The sequence below is a fragment of the Chlamydotis macqueenii genome, chromosome 5 (assembly GCF_036417535.1).
Source record: "Chlamydotis macqueenii isolate bChlMac1 chromosome 5, bChlMac1.mat, whole genome shotgun sequence".
NCBI lineage: Eukaryota > Metazoa > Chordata > Aves > Otidiformes > Otididae > Chlamydotis > Chlamydotis macqueenii.
The window spans coordinates 16,150,618-16,165,123 of record NC_141560.1 but is presented as its reverse complement, the minus strand read 5'-3'; the positions used below and the strand labels follow the sequence as shown (position 1 = coordinate 16,165,123).

The window sequence follows — 14,506 nt, the reverse complement described above, 5'->3', positions numbered from 1 at the left end:
CAGAGCCTGAAAAACATTGTTCCACTGCAGGCCTGCCATCTTCCTTGGGCTTTAGGTGGTCCATGACGACAAGCTTTTTTTTTTACTGATATGCTCATTGCTCCCAGTCAGCTCACTCCAGCACTCCTTGATGCTACCTTATAGCATGCAAGAGGAAGAAATGGATAAACATCTCCCTAGAAGACCATTTGGCTTTAAAAATATGAGTACAGCCTAACTGACACTTTAAAAAAGTGAGCAAAGTATCTTAACAGAGAAAGCATCAGTCCTGTAGGGGTATTGTAACAGCTGGTAGAACAGAAAACAGGTCTGTGGGAACAAGCAGATCTCAGGCAACAATTCATAACAGAAAAACACTTTGTTTTGAAAATTAAGTTGAAGGAAACATTACCAACCTACTGTTTCTTGGCATGTTACTATTAATTTACTTACCACACCAGTTCAGTGGAACCCGGTGCTCTCCCTGTGTGTTATAAGGGTACTGAGACTTACACACAATCCATTCCAATGACCAGTTTTGCATAAATCAGATACTGTGAATATTTTATTTGTTATTAGCAGCCTCTTTATTCCAAGGAATATTTTTAAAGAATGCATTATGTGTTAAAAAAGATCAGAGTTAAATTTGGCTCTCTGATCTAGGGGCATAAATCCAGGTTAATTTTCCTTTTAACAATCATTTTACTCAAGATTTTGTGAACAGAATTTGGCTTAGTGTCCAGTGAAGAAAAATGTAGCAAAATACACATTCCTCTCCCTAAATCCTTAAGAATTACCAATATGCTGCCAAATACTTTTAGTATAAGAAAGTAGTGAAATGTTTTAAGTTTTGTAGCTATGTTCTTGGTCTTATTCACATTTTATATAGGCATTGTTTTAAATTACTGGCACTACATTAGAGTATGTCAAGATGCATCATATAAACAGATACAATTTACCATGACCTTGAGGCAACATGATGTGTATGTTGCATCACATTAGCTATCAAAATATGTTCCTTATATAGTACAGTACCCACTGCAGACAGAGAAAGAGCATGGGTGGTTAGACATGCTGTGCAGAGTTGGAAGACATATGCAAATAATCTCTCCAGATCTACAGCCACATCATTTTTATCTTTTTAAAGAGAATAGGAATAAGATATAGGACAAAAAAAAAATAAACCAAATGGCTTTGCTCCATATGCAAGGCGACACCCTTTGCTGAACAATGGAAACCTCTGAACATCAGAAGTTCGTTACTGTGAGGGTGACCGAGCACTGGCATGGGTTGCCCAGAGAGCTTGTGCAGTCTCCATCCTTGCTGATACTGAAAAGCCTGCCGTACATGGTCCTGGGCAACCGGCTGTAGGTGGCCTTGCTTTGAGCAGGAGGGTTGGACCAGGTGACCTCTAGAGCTCCCTGCCAACCTCAACCATTCTGTGATTGTGATATCCACAACTTGCAATACCAAGCACTTGTTACAGCAATACACCAGTGCACAGGGGTTAGGAAATCCAGCTCTTCCCATACTCCTTTCTTCACTGCCCATCCTGATGGCCTTGCTAGAGCATTTGGTGAGTTAATTGCAACATTTTTACTCCCAAATCCCACTTCTCTGCTGTGCCACAGAACTCTACATCGAGCCCTGAAGAGGAGAGGTGTCACCTCACTCGTGTTTTCCCCAATGTGCTGTTCCTCATACAGCCAGCTTGTTTCCCCAGGAACGTGGGACCTGCGCAAGTGGAGCCACCACCTCTCCCGCACACCGTGCTTGCTCTGAGGACAAGCCAGAGGGGATTGAGGGCCTGGTTCTCCTGGCTGTGCTGCGTTTGTGCACAATAACCTTCAGTGACTCGCTTCAACCTTCTGTTCTTTCCCCTCCCTGTTCCCATACTTTGTCCTGCTGTAATTTTGTAAGCTGCTCGGGCTAGGTATCATTCTTACTATCAGTGTCTGGTTTCTAGTCCAGACGTCAGCAGGGGTTGCCGCATGCTGCTGCAATATAAATGACTAATGATGATGATAAAAGGTGTGGGAGTTGGTTGCCTGGAGTGTTATCCTACTTTGATAACTTTGTTTTAGAATCTAACTTCTCCCTCAAACTCTCTGTTATTTTATCTTATTAGGTCTAATATTTCAAAAGCAGCAAGGGATTTTTGACTGCCTCCATTTTTGAATGCTCATCCCAGGACTTTGAAAGAGGCTTTGAAATTTTCAGAATTTGGATGCTGTTGCTGTCATGGTGCCAGTAGCCCTCAGCGTGAGGTGCAGGTTATTGGCACCTTTAAGAGTCAGCTGCAACTGTGTCCTAAAAGAGGCATTCAATAGGGAGGTGCTCTATTTTTAAATTTGGGCTGATATGGGTAATAATTACACACAAAACAGTATATGAAAAGAACATTATCAAGGTTGCACAGCTCAGCACTTGAAGCTAAAAAAATGCTGCAAGTAAAATTGTCTCTACTCCATTAATTTGCCACCTTGCACAGGTGCATCAGTCACAGACTATTTTTGCCCAGGATCCGAGTCTCACTTGGTGAGCATAATAGATGACACAGCTTGTGAGTTCAATACTTGATTTTCTTTTCAATGTTCAATGCATAGCTCAGACTCTGCTGTGAAGGCAAAATTATTTCCCACTGGGCCATTCCAGGGTGTTCCACCGTGCAGGTCTTTGCCACATGCAGACACTGATTTATTTCTGTTTTCAGCACCTTAATAGCAATTCTGGGTATCGCTACTCCCTAGTACAGCTGGTAACGCAAGGCGAAAAAAGAGTAAGATTACAAGTATCCATAATTGTGGGTGCCCAATGTAATTTTTTTTAGAGTACCTGGCAGCACATACTGCAGCTCCTGTTGGCTTCCACTGCCATGGCCAGTACTTGCCACTTTCAGATGCTCACGCCTCCAGGGGCAAGGCAGGCTCCCCGAAAATTAAGGATACAGGACAGGGGAGCAGCTTTGGAAAATGTGGTGTGAACGAGTTGTCCCATTCCTCAGAGCAACATCTCATGCCTGCAGACAAAAGACTGCTGCTACTCTTCTCAGGCCCTCCTGCCACCTTCTAAATTCTGCGAAAAAAAAAATAAAATTGAGGCATCCTACAAGCAAAAGTTTTTTTCTGTCCTCTTCTATGGCAAATGTGCTGTGCTGTGACTGAAGCTGGAATTTGGTGGACAGAATAGTACTTAGCTAAAACCTACCTAATAACACATGAACAGAAGGAGGCTGAATTCATCCTGGATCACCTTTAATTGGGGCATTTTTGGCTGGTCTTTGCAAAATAATTACAAAAAAAAACCCAAAGATTTTCTTTTTGAAAAGCAAACCTTTTGCTATTCAAATTTTCATATTAACAAGTGTCAATGTCATTTCAACCTATTCAAGCACTGCAAAGATGCTTTGAGACAAGAGAGTAATTAAACAGGAAAAAAAATACAATAGAGGTAATTTATTTTATAAAACTCATCACTTAAAAAGAAACACATTTTCAGATGCACAAGATCTTCTTCAGGACTTATATCAGGCCAATGCAGTGAAGATACTTTAGTACATCACAGAAAAAATTGTCAGGTTTCTGTATGGATAAAACGATTGGTTTCCAAGCATCATTCCTGTAAACAGCAAAATGGAATTTTTCCCAGAAAATACTATCCCTGAGAGAAATGGCTGGCATGTATCATTTCAGAACGAATAGTTGTAATTTTTTAAAGTTATAAAAAATCCTGAACACAACTTTCCTAAATCAGAAGGTGTCAGTTGGCTAGAACTATTTGCAGTGCTCTTTAATGTAGCTGTAATTGATTTTTGGAATAAAGATATAATTGGAAGTAAAAGATTCTAGATTGTTGTTGTACCTACAAACTAACAGCTCTTTTCTGGAGAAACACTAGTGTTACATCCCTCAGGCTTCTGGATGCTCTTCTGATGCTTGCTTGTTTTGTAAGGAGAGGTCACTTCTGAGGTAAAGGTAGTTTGATCCATTACAGGCTGTTATCTTTTGGCCTCGGCTGAATTTAGAGATATTATATAGCAAAAAAAATTGATACAAATTTGTGTCACTTTTCCGTCTCTTAATATTTCTTAAATGTCTTCTGAAGCAGCTCAGTTTCCATTCCAGGATGCAGTGGTGAGGGCAGATCTTCAAATTGCTTGTGACAGAGGTTATGTGCCTTCTGGCAGATAAGAGACCTGTCTTTCACTCTGACTTGAGTATTGTATTTTTTCCTTTTCAGGGCTTCAATGTATTTTTGCTCCTAAACGAGAACCCTGAAGATGCCCTTGAAATAGAAAATGAGGTGCTGAGATCTGAAATGATGGAAAGAGATACTTAAACATTTCATTCTTCCACGTAGATATTTCAACTAATGCCACTTTTATCTGGGGGAAAAAAAAAAAAGCAAATTTCAAGGCTTTTAACAGTTGGGGGTTTGTAATCTCAATATGCCAGCATCTAGGTGTGCTCACTGTAGATTTTTTTGTTGTTCCGGTTTTTTTTTGAGCTCAGAGAAGATGAGCAAAGGACTAAGAGAGAGAACTCTGACTTCAAATATTTATTCTGTCATAATTTCTGGAATGTGGGAAGGGGAGATGTTAACATTATTTTTTCTTTTTTTTTTCTTTGAATGAAAGAAACCTTGGTATGTATATATTATAAAATCTTTGGAGTAAGGACAATGCATCTTCAGGGGCTGTAGCACACAGGCTCCACATTAATACCAGCAGTCCAGAAGGGTTTTGTCCTTTGTTGCTCCAAAACCTCCTAGTATAACTAGAAAAGGCAGAGAAAAAGGCAAGAAAGATAATTAGAAGCATGGAAGGGCTCCTCTACAAGGAAAAACTAGACAGACCATGATTTTCAGTCTTGAAAAAACATGACTACAGGGATATGGTAAGAGACTCTCAGCATTCTAGGTGGCCTGCAGAATAAAAGCCAATTACTCGCAATTTCTCAAATTACATAATGAGGAATCAAGTAACAGGTTCAAGTAACAAGTGGACACTTCTTCAGATGTCCCTTAATAATCTTTTGAGCTCATTGCCAGACAACATTGTATAGAAAAAAAATAAGAACACAAGTTCCAGCAGCAATTAGACAAACTTAGAGAAAACAAGTCTATGAAGAGATATTAAATGCAAAGATCCTTTCTCTGGGGAAGGAAGCCCTTTACCTGCAGGTTTCCGGACTCCAGTTAGGTACAGTGGGGTAAGCACTACTCTACATTTGTGCTGTGCATTTGTGGCATCAGCTAATGGCAAGGGGACACCTGATCAGCTGGACTGTGGTCTGGATCCGTTTGGCCGCTCTCACACCCACTAACACCACAGCATCTTTGGCCTTTACCGGCCGCCTTACAAGGCAGTCCCAGGAAATCTCCACTGCAGCTAGCTCTGTTGGTCCTGTTCCCGCTGATGGGAAAGGAGCAGCAGTGAGACACAAAATGCCTGTTCAGGGCTGGTGTTTGTTTCTCCTTCTCCTTCCCCATTGCAGCTGCTGCTTCAGGAGCAGGAGCCCCTCGGGCCCTCCAGGATGAGGCTCAGCGGACAGAAGATGCTGAGGGAGCCTAGGAGATCTGTTCCCCATCATTGTGTCCACAATATGCAGCTTTTATCTTTCAATGCTAACTGTTCATTGCAGCAGAGCAGTAAATTGTCTGAAAATGGAGCACAGGCATCATCAGTTTTTTTTTTTAGAACGAGTACATTTGCACACATTGCAGAGGGGTTCATGCAAACAAAATAAACATAGACCATGTCATTTGTCCTCTCTTCTTGCTGATAGAGGGCATCAGGAGTTAATCTTGGGAAGTGTGGGAGGGAGGAAATACTTTTTTGACTCAAAAGGTCTGAAAAGAAATACTCAGTATTTAAAGGAAGAAAATGACAAGTGTGTGCTGCAGAACCAACTGAGAGTCAAATGCTTCTGCTTCTGAGCATTAAAGCACCAAGCAACCAAGCACAGTGCTGTGCATCAGGAAAATGGGTTGTGAACACAAAATAGCCCAGTCTAAACTAAGAGGAAATATACTGAAATTTTACCACCATTTGGTTTTACACAGAAAATTAATAGTCTCTGAATTTGTGACATTTAGAGTTTCAATTGTAAATACTCCCAGTTGTACTTTAATTAGATTGCTAATTTTAATCAATAACAATTCATTCTTCATAGTGCACCTTGTATCAAAGGGGAGAGGGCTATGGGTTAAAGGGTGACTTACTGTCATTTCAGTCGGGTTGGTTTCTTTCGTGAACCAGGACTCGTGAAGCCTTATGAATCCTGGTATGGGAGACCTTGCTGCAGGTGGAGGAGCCAAAGGCTGTTTGTGAGTTCATGGACAGCACTGTCTGCACAGAGGCAGGCACAGGAGAGTCTGTAGTAACAGCCTGGTATTTAAAGATCATTTTTCTGCTACAGATCGTAGCTTTGTTTCTAAGGTAGGGATACCTGTATTCAAAATAACTGGTCTTCTTATGTCCTGAGCATTTCAGGGTTCTGCGTGGTCCCAGAGACATAAATCAGGAGAAGGAAGGTAAAACGGACTGCAAGTCCTTTGCCTCCTCCGAATTCTGAGCTGCCTGGGGGACAAAAACAGCTGCCAGAACAAAGTGGATCAGACCCATGGTGGAGAGCAGGAAGAGCCCTGAAATGCATCACTTACTTGAATCCTGCCCTCGCAGAACAAACTCTTTGCTGCTGAGTGCCTGCCTGTATTCTACAGGAGGTCTCACATTGCTGAGACCTTTGGAAATATCCTGGCTGTAGTGCTATAAATAGCATGTATTTCCCACTGACTAAAACCTGCCAGCACAGCAGCAGCCTGACGTGGGTTTATTTTCCTGCTTGAGGACTACATAAGTGCTTGTGTCCTCTCTCCGCTGAGACATCTCTTCGCTTTAGGCACTGGTCTCTCTGCTCACTGCTGGGGAGCGTTACTGAACCTGGCTCATATTCCTGCTCTTTCTGGTCTTTTTTTCTCTAATGAAAGACCTCTCCCTGGGCACCTTTCCTTTTCTCCCCTCTCCCTCCTCTTCTGGCAATCTTTGCTTTTCTCGGGTATTCTGGTCTCTAATGCATATTAATTTCCTCTCATTCCATTTCAGTTCATCTGCTATTCATACGTACTGTGCACTGCCTGTGCAAGCAGCTGCGTCTGAATGAGCTTTTAGTGAAGCTTCTTATGGCCCCAGAGCTGCTCTTGGCCTTATCCTGCATTTATATGGTGCCTTTCAGTTCTGTGAAATCCAACTCAAAATAAATGCAAATGTGTGTCCCTGCGCCCTCCAGTACTTCTCTGAGCAGGACCTTGACTGATAGCTGACAGCACATTGGGTTAGTGGAGTTTATAAGAGGAATTATGCAGTTCAAATGGCACAAGGACTGTATGTGGATGCAAAGTAATTACAGAAATAAGAATACGCCAATGTAATCCTTAGAAAAAAACACTACTAACTAGCAGAAATGTGAGTGCTAACTTTGCCGTCCTCCCACAGGCCACTGGCAGTGGTGTGATATCCACTGAACTGCCCTAGGCTCAGCACCTTGCCTGGGGCCTGTCCAGAACTTCAGTCCAGTACCCAGCTTTCCCAAGTCTGTCCTTGGCGGAAAATGAGGTTAAAAGAATTTGTTAGGAAGAAAGGAACAAAACTCTGTTTGGCTGTGATGTTCAAGTGGGGTAAAACCCTCGAGGAGCCTCTCCTTCCTGCTTGGTAGCTGGAGCACTTCTTTATGAGATAAGGGAAGATGTCAGCTCCAGCAGCATCTGAACTCGCGCTCCGCTTTGTACGATTCCTGTGCCCTCTTCAGTTTGCTAATCAAAACAAGTTTCCACTGTGTGTTTCTTATCCTGAGAGGGTGAAACTATCCTCAGAAAATTAAAGCTCTCTTATCTCTTAATGTGTCATCACAACTAATAGCCTGGGGACTGTAAACAAGTTTAAATATCAAAACAATTTGGCTGGTGATTGTCTGTGATTATGGATTAAGAATACAAAATTTGTGCTTGCTGATATTCAAGCTAGATTGGATAAAAGGAATCAGATCCTCAGCTGGTGTAAACAGAGATAGCTCAGCTGAAGTCAGGGGAGGGAGAATGCTTTCTACCAGCTGAGCATCTGACCCTGGGAGCTTCTCAGAAGTTTTCATTCTTGTTTTTCAAAGTGCCAGATGATACATGACAGCACGGGGCTAACCAGGAGGAGCGCTGAGGGCCCTTGGCAGAGCCCGGACCGTCCTCCCTTCCACTGACTCCCCAGGAGCTCTGCTTTTGCTGGCTGCATCCTCCACTCGCAGCCTCTTTGGGGACCTCATAAAACATGACTTAGAAGAGAAATGATTTAAGACTACGAAACTGTTTCAAGAGCAAGTCAAGGTGCCAGCATATTCAAAAGTGGATAGATATGTTGGGGCAGGTACTTCACAAGGGATGTGCTTTGTATCTTTGATGTGACAAACACACCGCAGTACACTCAGAAACACAGATTTGCTGCTGCCTTTTCCAAAGCCCTGCCACTAAGCCATCACCTTTAGCTCAGTCACTGCTCACGCTGAGAGTGAAAAGACGAGTAAGGATTATCTCCTTTCGCTAGGAGTGCTTGCCTAGCCCACCAGACTGTTTGCAATGGCTGTGATATGCAACAGGTCCCACAGGTCTGGGGAGATGGTAGTGGTTATATTTTATAGCACTGCTGGAGTTGAAATTTTTCATGTTAGCCGCTCCCTCTTTTGGAAGTGTTTGTGGGGCCTTACTTTTGTTATCGATCATTTTCTGACATAATCTGGGCAGTTCTTTAGGGAATCCCACAGATGAGAAACTGAGGCAGAGAAAGACTAAGTGGATTTCATGCAGATGCGTAAAAAGTCATCAGTAGTGCAAGGAGGGACCTAACCTCCTAACTGTCCTTGTCTCCCCTGTGCAATGCAGAATACATGGAATAAATATCTTTACGTGGATAACTTTTTGGAACACTTATTTTGAAAAGGTTGATGTTAGGTTAATGATGAATCTTAAAAAATTGAGTAGGAAAGACATTAATTTTGATGTAGCAGGAAAGCACTTTCCTAATGAAGTAGTAATTAAATAAGACGGATCGTTATTAAAGAACTGGTGCTCTCTGTCCCTCCTACCTCAGCATTTCCATCAGCAGTTCCGTGTAAGGAAAAGGAGTGCTTCTGACAAGCATGAAGTCCCACCAGAAAAGTACAAAAGGAGCAGTGTGTCACAACAATCTTAAAAATAAGAAACAATGTCAAATAAATGAAATCAATTTCCAGAAGAGAATAATAAAGGCTGAAAAAAGGTACTCAGAAAGCCAGAAGAGTTTTCTATTTTCTTAATTGGGGCAATTATACTAAAACTGACAGCAAATATTTTCCCAGTAGCAAAACCCACCCACAAACCCCAGCTGGCCGAAATACCGCTCCGAGCATGAGATTCGTGAAGGTTAAAGGCTTGAGTCTGCCATTAGGAGAGTGCTCCTCTTCTCCCAAGGACAATCCTTAAATGTGGAGAAGTAATTTTGATTCTGGTCTCCTCAAAGTTCAAAGTCAATGCTTACCTTGATTTCAACAGTGCTATATTTGGCAAAGTACTAATATAATTGTATTTGGTCCTAGTCTTGTCCCGTTTGAATGTTAAATGCCTCTTAATACCAAGCCTATTATGCTGTCTCCTTCTCATAGTTTAGGTGATGTATAAAACAGTGAGCAGTGTGGACTTGCTGGAGCAATCCCTCCAGGGAAACTGATGATGCCAGTGTCCACACTACCTCTGTTTTGGGGGTTTTACTTCAGACCAGCTTCTCTCTGGACCCCTGCTCCCATGGACTGAAATTTCTTTCACTTTTTTTATAGCACATGAAGAGCCCCTGGAGCACATCTTTGGGTGCAGTGTCATCCAAAAAGGATGCAGTTTTCATGCAGTCCCAGGCTGCATCATAGTGTGAGCAAAATACAGCACATAGGCATGGCTGGAGCAACAGAGATGACCTCCAACAAATCGCACTGTGCATCAGCCCATGTATAAACTCTCAACTACTGTTGCCTCCTTGTTGTTCCTTAATGTTCATCATGGCCTCAGTCACCAGCTTCTCCATGCATATTTCACTACATCACACTGAGGACCTTCTCCCTCAGTTAAGGCCCCTTAGTGAGACAGATATAATCTGGCAGTGTGAGTCACACTGGCAGTGTTTGGATTTGAAACCAGTCAGTATCTCCTTGCTAACAGTTGGAACTTGCAGAGAAGAGAAAAGTAATTGTGCAACCTCAGATCAGAGATCGTGCAGCCCAGGGACCCCCTCTCTCACAGTAACCAGTAATGCATACCTGGGTAAGACTTTAATAACAAGGCAAGCATGTGGTGGTACTTTCCCAGAATACTTTCTTAGCTTCCAGAAATTTCACAATTCAAGGATTTCCTAAGCCAGAGGCTTTGTCTTTGTATCTAACAGCCTTTGATAGATTTTTTCTTTTGTGAATTGTTTAGTTACTTTTTAGATTTATGTTAATTTTAGGATCTACAGTGTCCTGTAGGAAAGACTTTGACACTAACTTCATGCTGCACAGTTTTTATTTATTAAGAAAAGGCTGAGAATGTTAATAAGGGAGCTTCAGATGCTCCTATGCTGCTCACATTAATCCTGGAAATAGGATTGTCTAGCACATGTGGTGCAGAGTCACCATGTGCATGTTAAGTGTCAGTGGATGCAGTGCATCTGCAAATCGACCCCAGCTGGGGCTCTGCACTGCTTTGTGTGGGTTTATGTTGATGTGAATGGGAAACTCTGCCCAAACCGTGGGATGCAGAGAGACCCATTGTACTTTCTCTGGCTTCCTTCAGAGCCAGAAGGGCTTGACCCACAGATGCTTGGGTGTGACCATATTTCTGTGGGAGCCAGAGTGCTGAATCGAGAGCACTTGGCTCTTGTGGGAACCAGCCAGCAAAGACTTCACTCTCCCTTCAAATCCTTGTGTTCCAGGCCTGGGATTTTATCAGATCATATTTGTGATCCCACTTGATTTTCCAAATAAACAGTGAAATGCAAACATTTGGCCAGAGGGAAAACCTCCCAGTTACTGAAGGGGAAAAGAACACAATATCCAAATGACTCATGGCTTTGTGGGTGAAGTAATGGTTGCGTGTCATAGCTTGGGATGTGGGTTTGTGGTCTGATGCCACATGGCGTGGATGTGCTTGGGTTGTGGGGTTAATGTAAATGGCTTTGGTAGGAATTCTCCTAAGACTTCCCAGAGCCAATTTGCTTGTTAAGACATCACTAATTGCATGGTGGCAATTAATACGGTAGGGAGGGCACTCACCAGATGCAAACAAATCCTCCTCTGGATACGAGCTGGGGGCAAATAGCAGCCCTTCTGCTGCTAGAAGAGGCAGGTCCTGCAGGAGGAGTTGCAGGTGGCTGTGGCTGGAGGAACTGTGGGGACCATGGAATTTCTGTGGGCTGGAATGGAAACTGGAGGAGGGCAGTAGGAGCCAGCGTCCTGTCCTTAGGAGGTACCTGGTGCCTCTGAAGCTCTGCTCTCCTGGGGCAGGCTACCCGCAGGATCAGCAAGCTCTGATGTCTGATGCAGTACACCTCTGCCTGGTGCCTCCTGCTCCTGCTGACTTGCATCTGCTATGGGAACCCTCAGGTTACTGACTCCCTCGTTCTTGTTTTCCTCTGAATCATTTGGTGACGCTAAGTCAAATCAGGTAAATGCTAATGCAAGTGTAAGTAGAAAGGCCAGTGGCACCTCCGCAAACCCCCGCTTCTGCCTTACTCACCACTAATGACTTGTACCTGTGACACCTATTTTAGCAAGTTGCCAGCAGTTACTTGCTGTCCTATATACGAACAACTTGTGGATATGACATAATACAGGTTGTTTTGTCTGGATCCTCTGTTTTTCCTCTCAGCTTCTCTGTTGCAGGATTTCCTCACGTCTCCCACCCCTTCCCATCCTTTCGGTGTCCTGGTTGCTGCTCCGTGGCTGTGCAGCCCAGGAGCTCGGTGGAGCTGCAGTTGAGGGTTCCCCTCTGGGGATACTGGCTGGGGGGCACGTGCGCCCACATAGGATCTCAGGGAGTCCTCACCACCCTGAACATCCACACTGCATGGGATCTAGTGGTTTTACACTGCAGGTTAGCAGAGAGAGGAATGAGAGAAGAGCCTGTGCCCGCTTTCTCCTCCAACCAAACCCCTCTTACAGGCAGGAGCTGTTGGGGAGCATTTTTTGCTCTATCCTACTGCTGCTTCCTGCAGCAGAAACATCATGGGATATGGTTTACAGCTTGGGAGATGACAGCAGGGCATTGCCTGAACCCAGCTATTGGCAGATCAGTTGGTTTCGGGAAACCAGCCAGCCTTTTTCAGTTTTCTGGGGCAATCTGGTTTGCCCATGAGATTAGAATTTGCAGCGTGAGATAAGTACAGATAAATAGAATTTATCCATTTCTCATTTGAACAATCCAATGTTTACTCAGGTCTCAGCACCTGGCTGGAAGACCAAGGGAGCTTCTTTGTTTGTGGCCCCAGCAGTGCCGGGAGCCAGGGCTGGTCCCACATTGGAAGAATCTTCTTTTTTTTTAAGCAGCTCAGAGGCTGGGGCTGCTGCTTGGGTAACGGCTGTATTCTCCCTGCAGGCAGATCGATACATTTCAGCTCACTGCACTGCAAGTAACTTTTCATCGTACATTAAGAATGAGCAAAATAAAAGCCAAGATGGATGTTATTTTGGTTTTGCTTTTATTTTGAATTATTTATTACGAAGTCACTGCTGTCTTCCTTCTCATCGGGAGACAAAATGCCTTTGTCTTTGGTGATTTTTCCTATTAAAAAGAGATTAAGTCTTCCCAGTTTTATTTCCCTTTTCCCTCATCCACTTGCTTCTTGGAACTGAAGTATAAATCCAGGGTCTCTGCAACTTGGCAGGATGGTCTCCTGCAGTCCTAATGTCTCCACTGACGCCAATGGGAGTCACACCTCATTCGTACACTTCTAACCAGTTTTATAATGACATTGCAGATGAGTTATATGTGTTATGAATGATTGCTGGCACATAAGCAAAGGGTGTTACGCAGGGTTATATGTCATCTACAGGCTAGCTGAACTATCATTTTAATTAAGCATTTACTAAGTAGCTAGTAAAAATATTGATCCTTTTAAGGTGAATTCTTAATACGAAGTGTTATGGAGCAAAAATTCAACAATTGGCTCCACTGTTAATATGAGCTTGGAAACTCAAACTAACAATCCATTTTGATGTTTTTCTTCCTAAATCTAGGTTATCCTGAAGGGGAGGATAAAGAAACTGGCCACCAAGATGGTAATCACTAGTGGAAATGAGGAAGATAAAGGCAGTCAAGAAAAGGAAAGCAAAGAAGAAACCATTTTGGCAATGCTTGGAATTATTGGGACAATTCTGAACCTCATTGTGATCATTTTTGTGTATATTTACACAACGTTGTAAACTAGAAGGCATGCAAATAGACCAGATAAAACAGCCATTAAAAGTAACGGCAAACATTGGTGACTATTGACAAGTTGTTTAATCAGAATTGACTGTGTATTATATTAACACATCATAAAAGCACTGCCTGCGGGCAGCGAAGGCTGAAGCACAATTAATTTAACAAGACTTTTTCACACAGTAACAAGCTTAACTCTTCTGTCCTGCCCTCTTCCTTTCAGTTTGGGGGAAAATGACTGCAATTATGTAAGTTGTAGCTTTGAAGAAATCCACCATGGATATGTTGTTTTAACACAATTAAAAAAATAATGAAAGAAACTGTACACTATATACAACTAGAAATGTATACTGTATACTCGCAAAGATTGAACTCAAAGATAGCATCATAGCACAGATCACGTGTCTGCTAGGTCAAATGATTTTTTTCCTCTTGGTTTTTGCTTTTACTTACATTGAATCTGACAAGCTTTTTATTTAGAATGAACATATGGTGCAATCATGAAAAAAACAATTCCATTGAGCAAGGTCTGCCTAAACCTGATAAAATGTTGGGAGAAATATATTATGTGGTTATTTTTCCTTTCTCATTTGCTTAACATCTGTGTGTGTTCATACCAATGTTTATAAATATATATTTTTAATAAATGTGCTATATTTTTAGCATGAACCTAATATTTGGAGACACTTGTATTCATGCAGCTAAATTTTGTTTGATGAAGTGCCCTTTTTGACAATGGATGTTATTTTTCTCAGCAATTATACACAAGTCTTGTTTGCAGCCCTCTCACTGTATTCAGAAGCAAGCTCACATCATGCTCATATGCATGATTTGAAGTTGGAATGTCAGCTGAAAAGCATTGCTGCTTAATACGGGAAATAGCAAAACATTGTAAGGTGACCTTTGGAGAGTGGTTGCAGAAAGAAGGCTCTATTTATAGGTTGTTTTTTTTTTTTAAAAAAAAGAAGCAAATGAAAGGAATACTGAGGCATCTCACAAAATATTGCAAATTCACAGACTTTATGGCTTTCAAAATCTGGTCACGCTCTCTAAGTACTTA

General features: G+C 42.4%; 1 protein-coding gene across 3 annotated transcripts in view; it reads left to right on the top strand.

Moving 5' to 3' along the window:
- The window catches only part of TUNAR (transmembrane neural differentiation associated intracellular calcium regulator), a 174,774-nt gene extending 160,654 nt beyond the window's left edge, over positions 1 to 14,120 (top strand). For 2 of the 3 annotated variants that reach the window (XM_086749359.1, XM_086749358.1), the window contains one exon: positions 13,263 to 14,120. In XM_086749359.1, coding sequence (XP_086605485.1) covers positions 13,263 to 13,448 — 186 coding nt within the window. In that variant the 3' untranslated portion in view covers positions 13,449 to 14,120. The remainder of the gene's footprint in view (positions 1 to 13,262) is intronic. The other variant, XR_015258728.1, reaches the window with a different exon arrangement.
- The last annotated feature ends 386 nt before the right edge of the window (positions 14,121 to 14,506 follow it).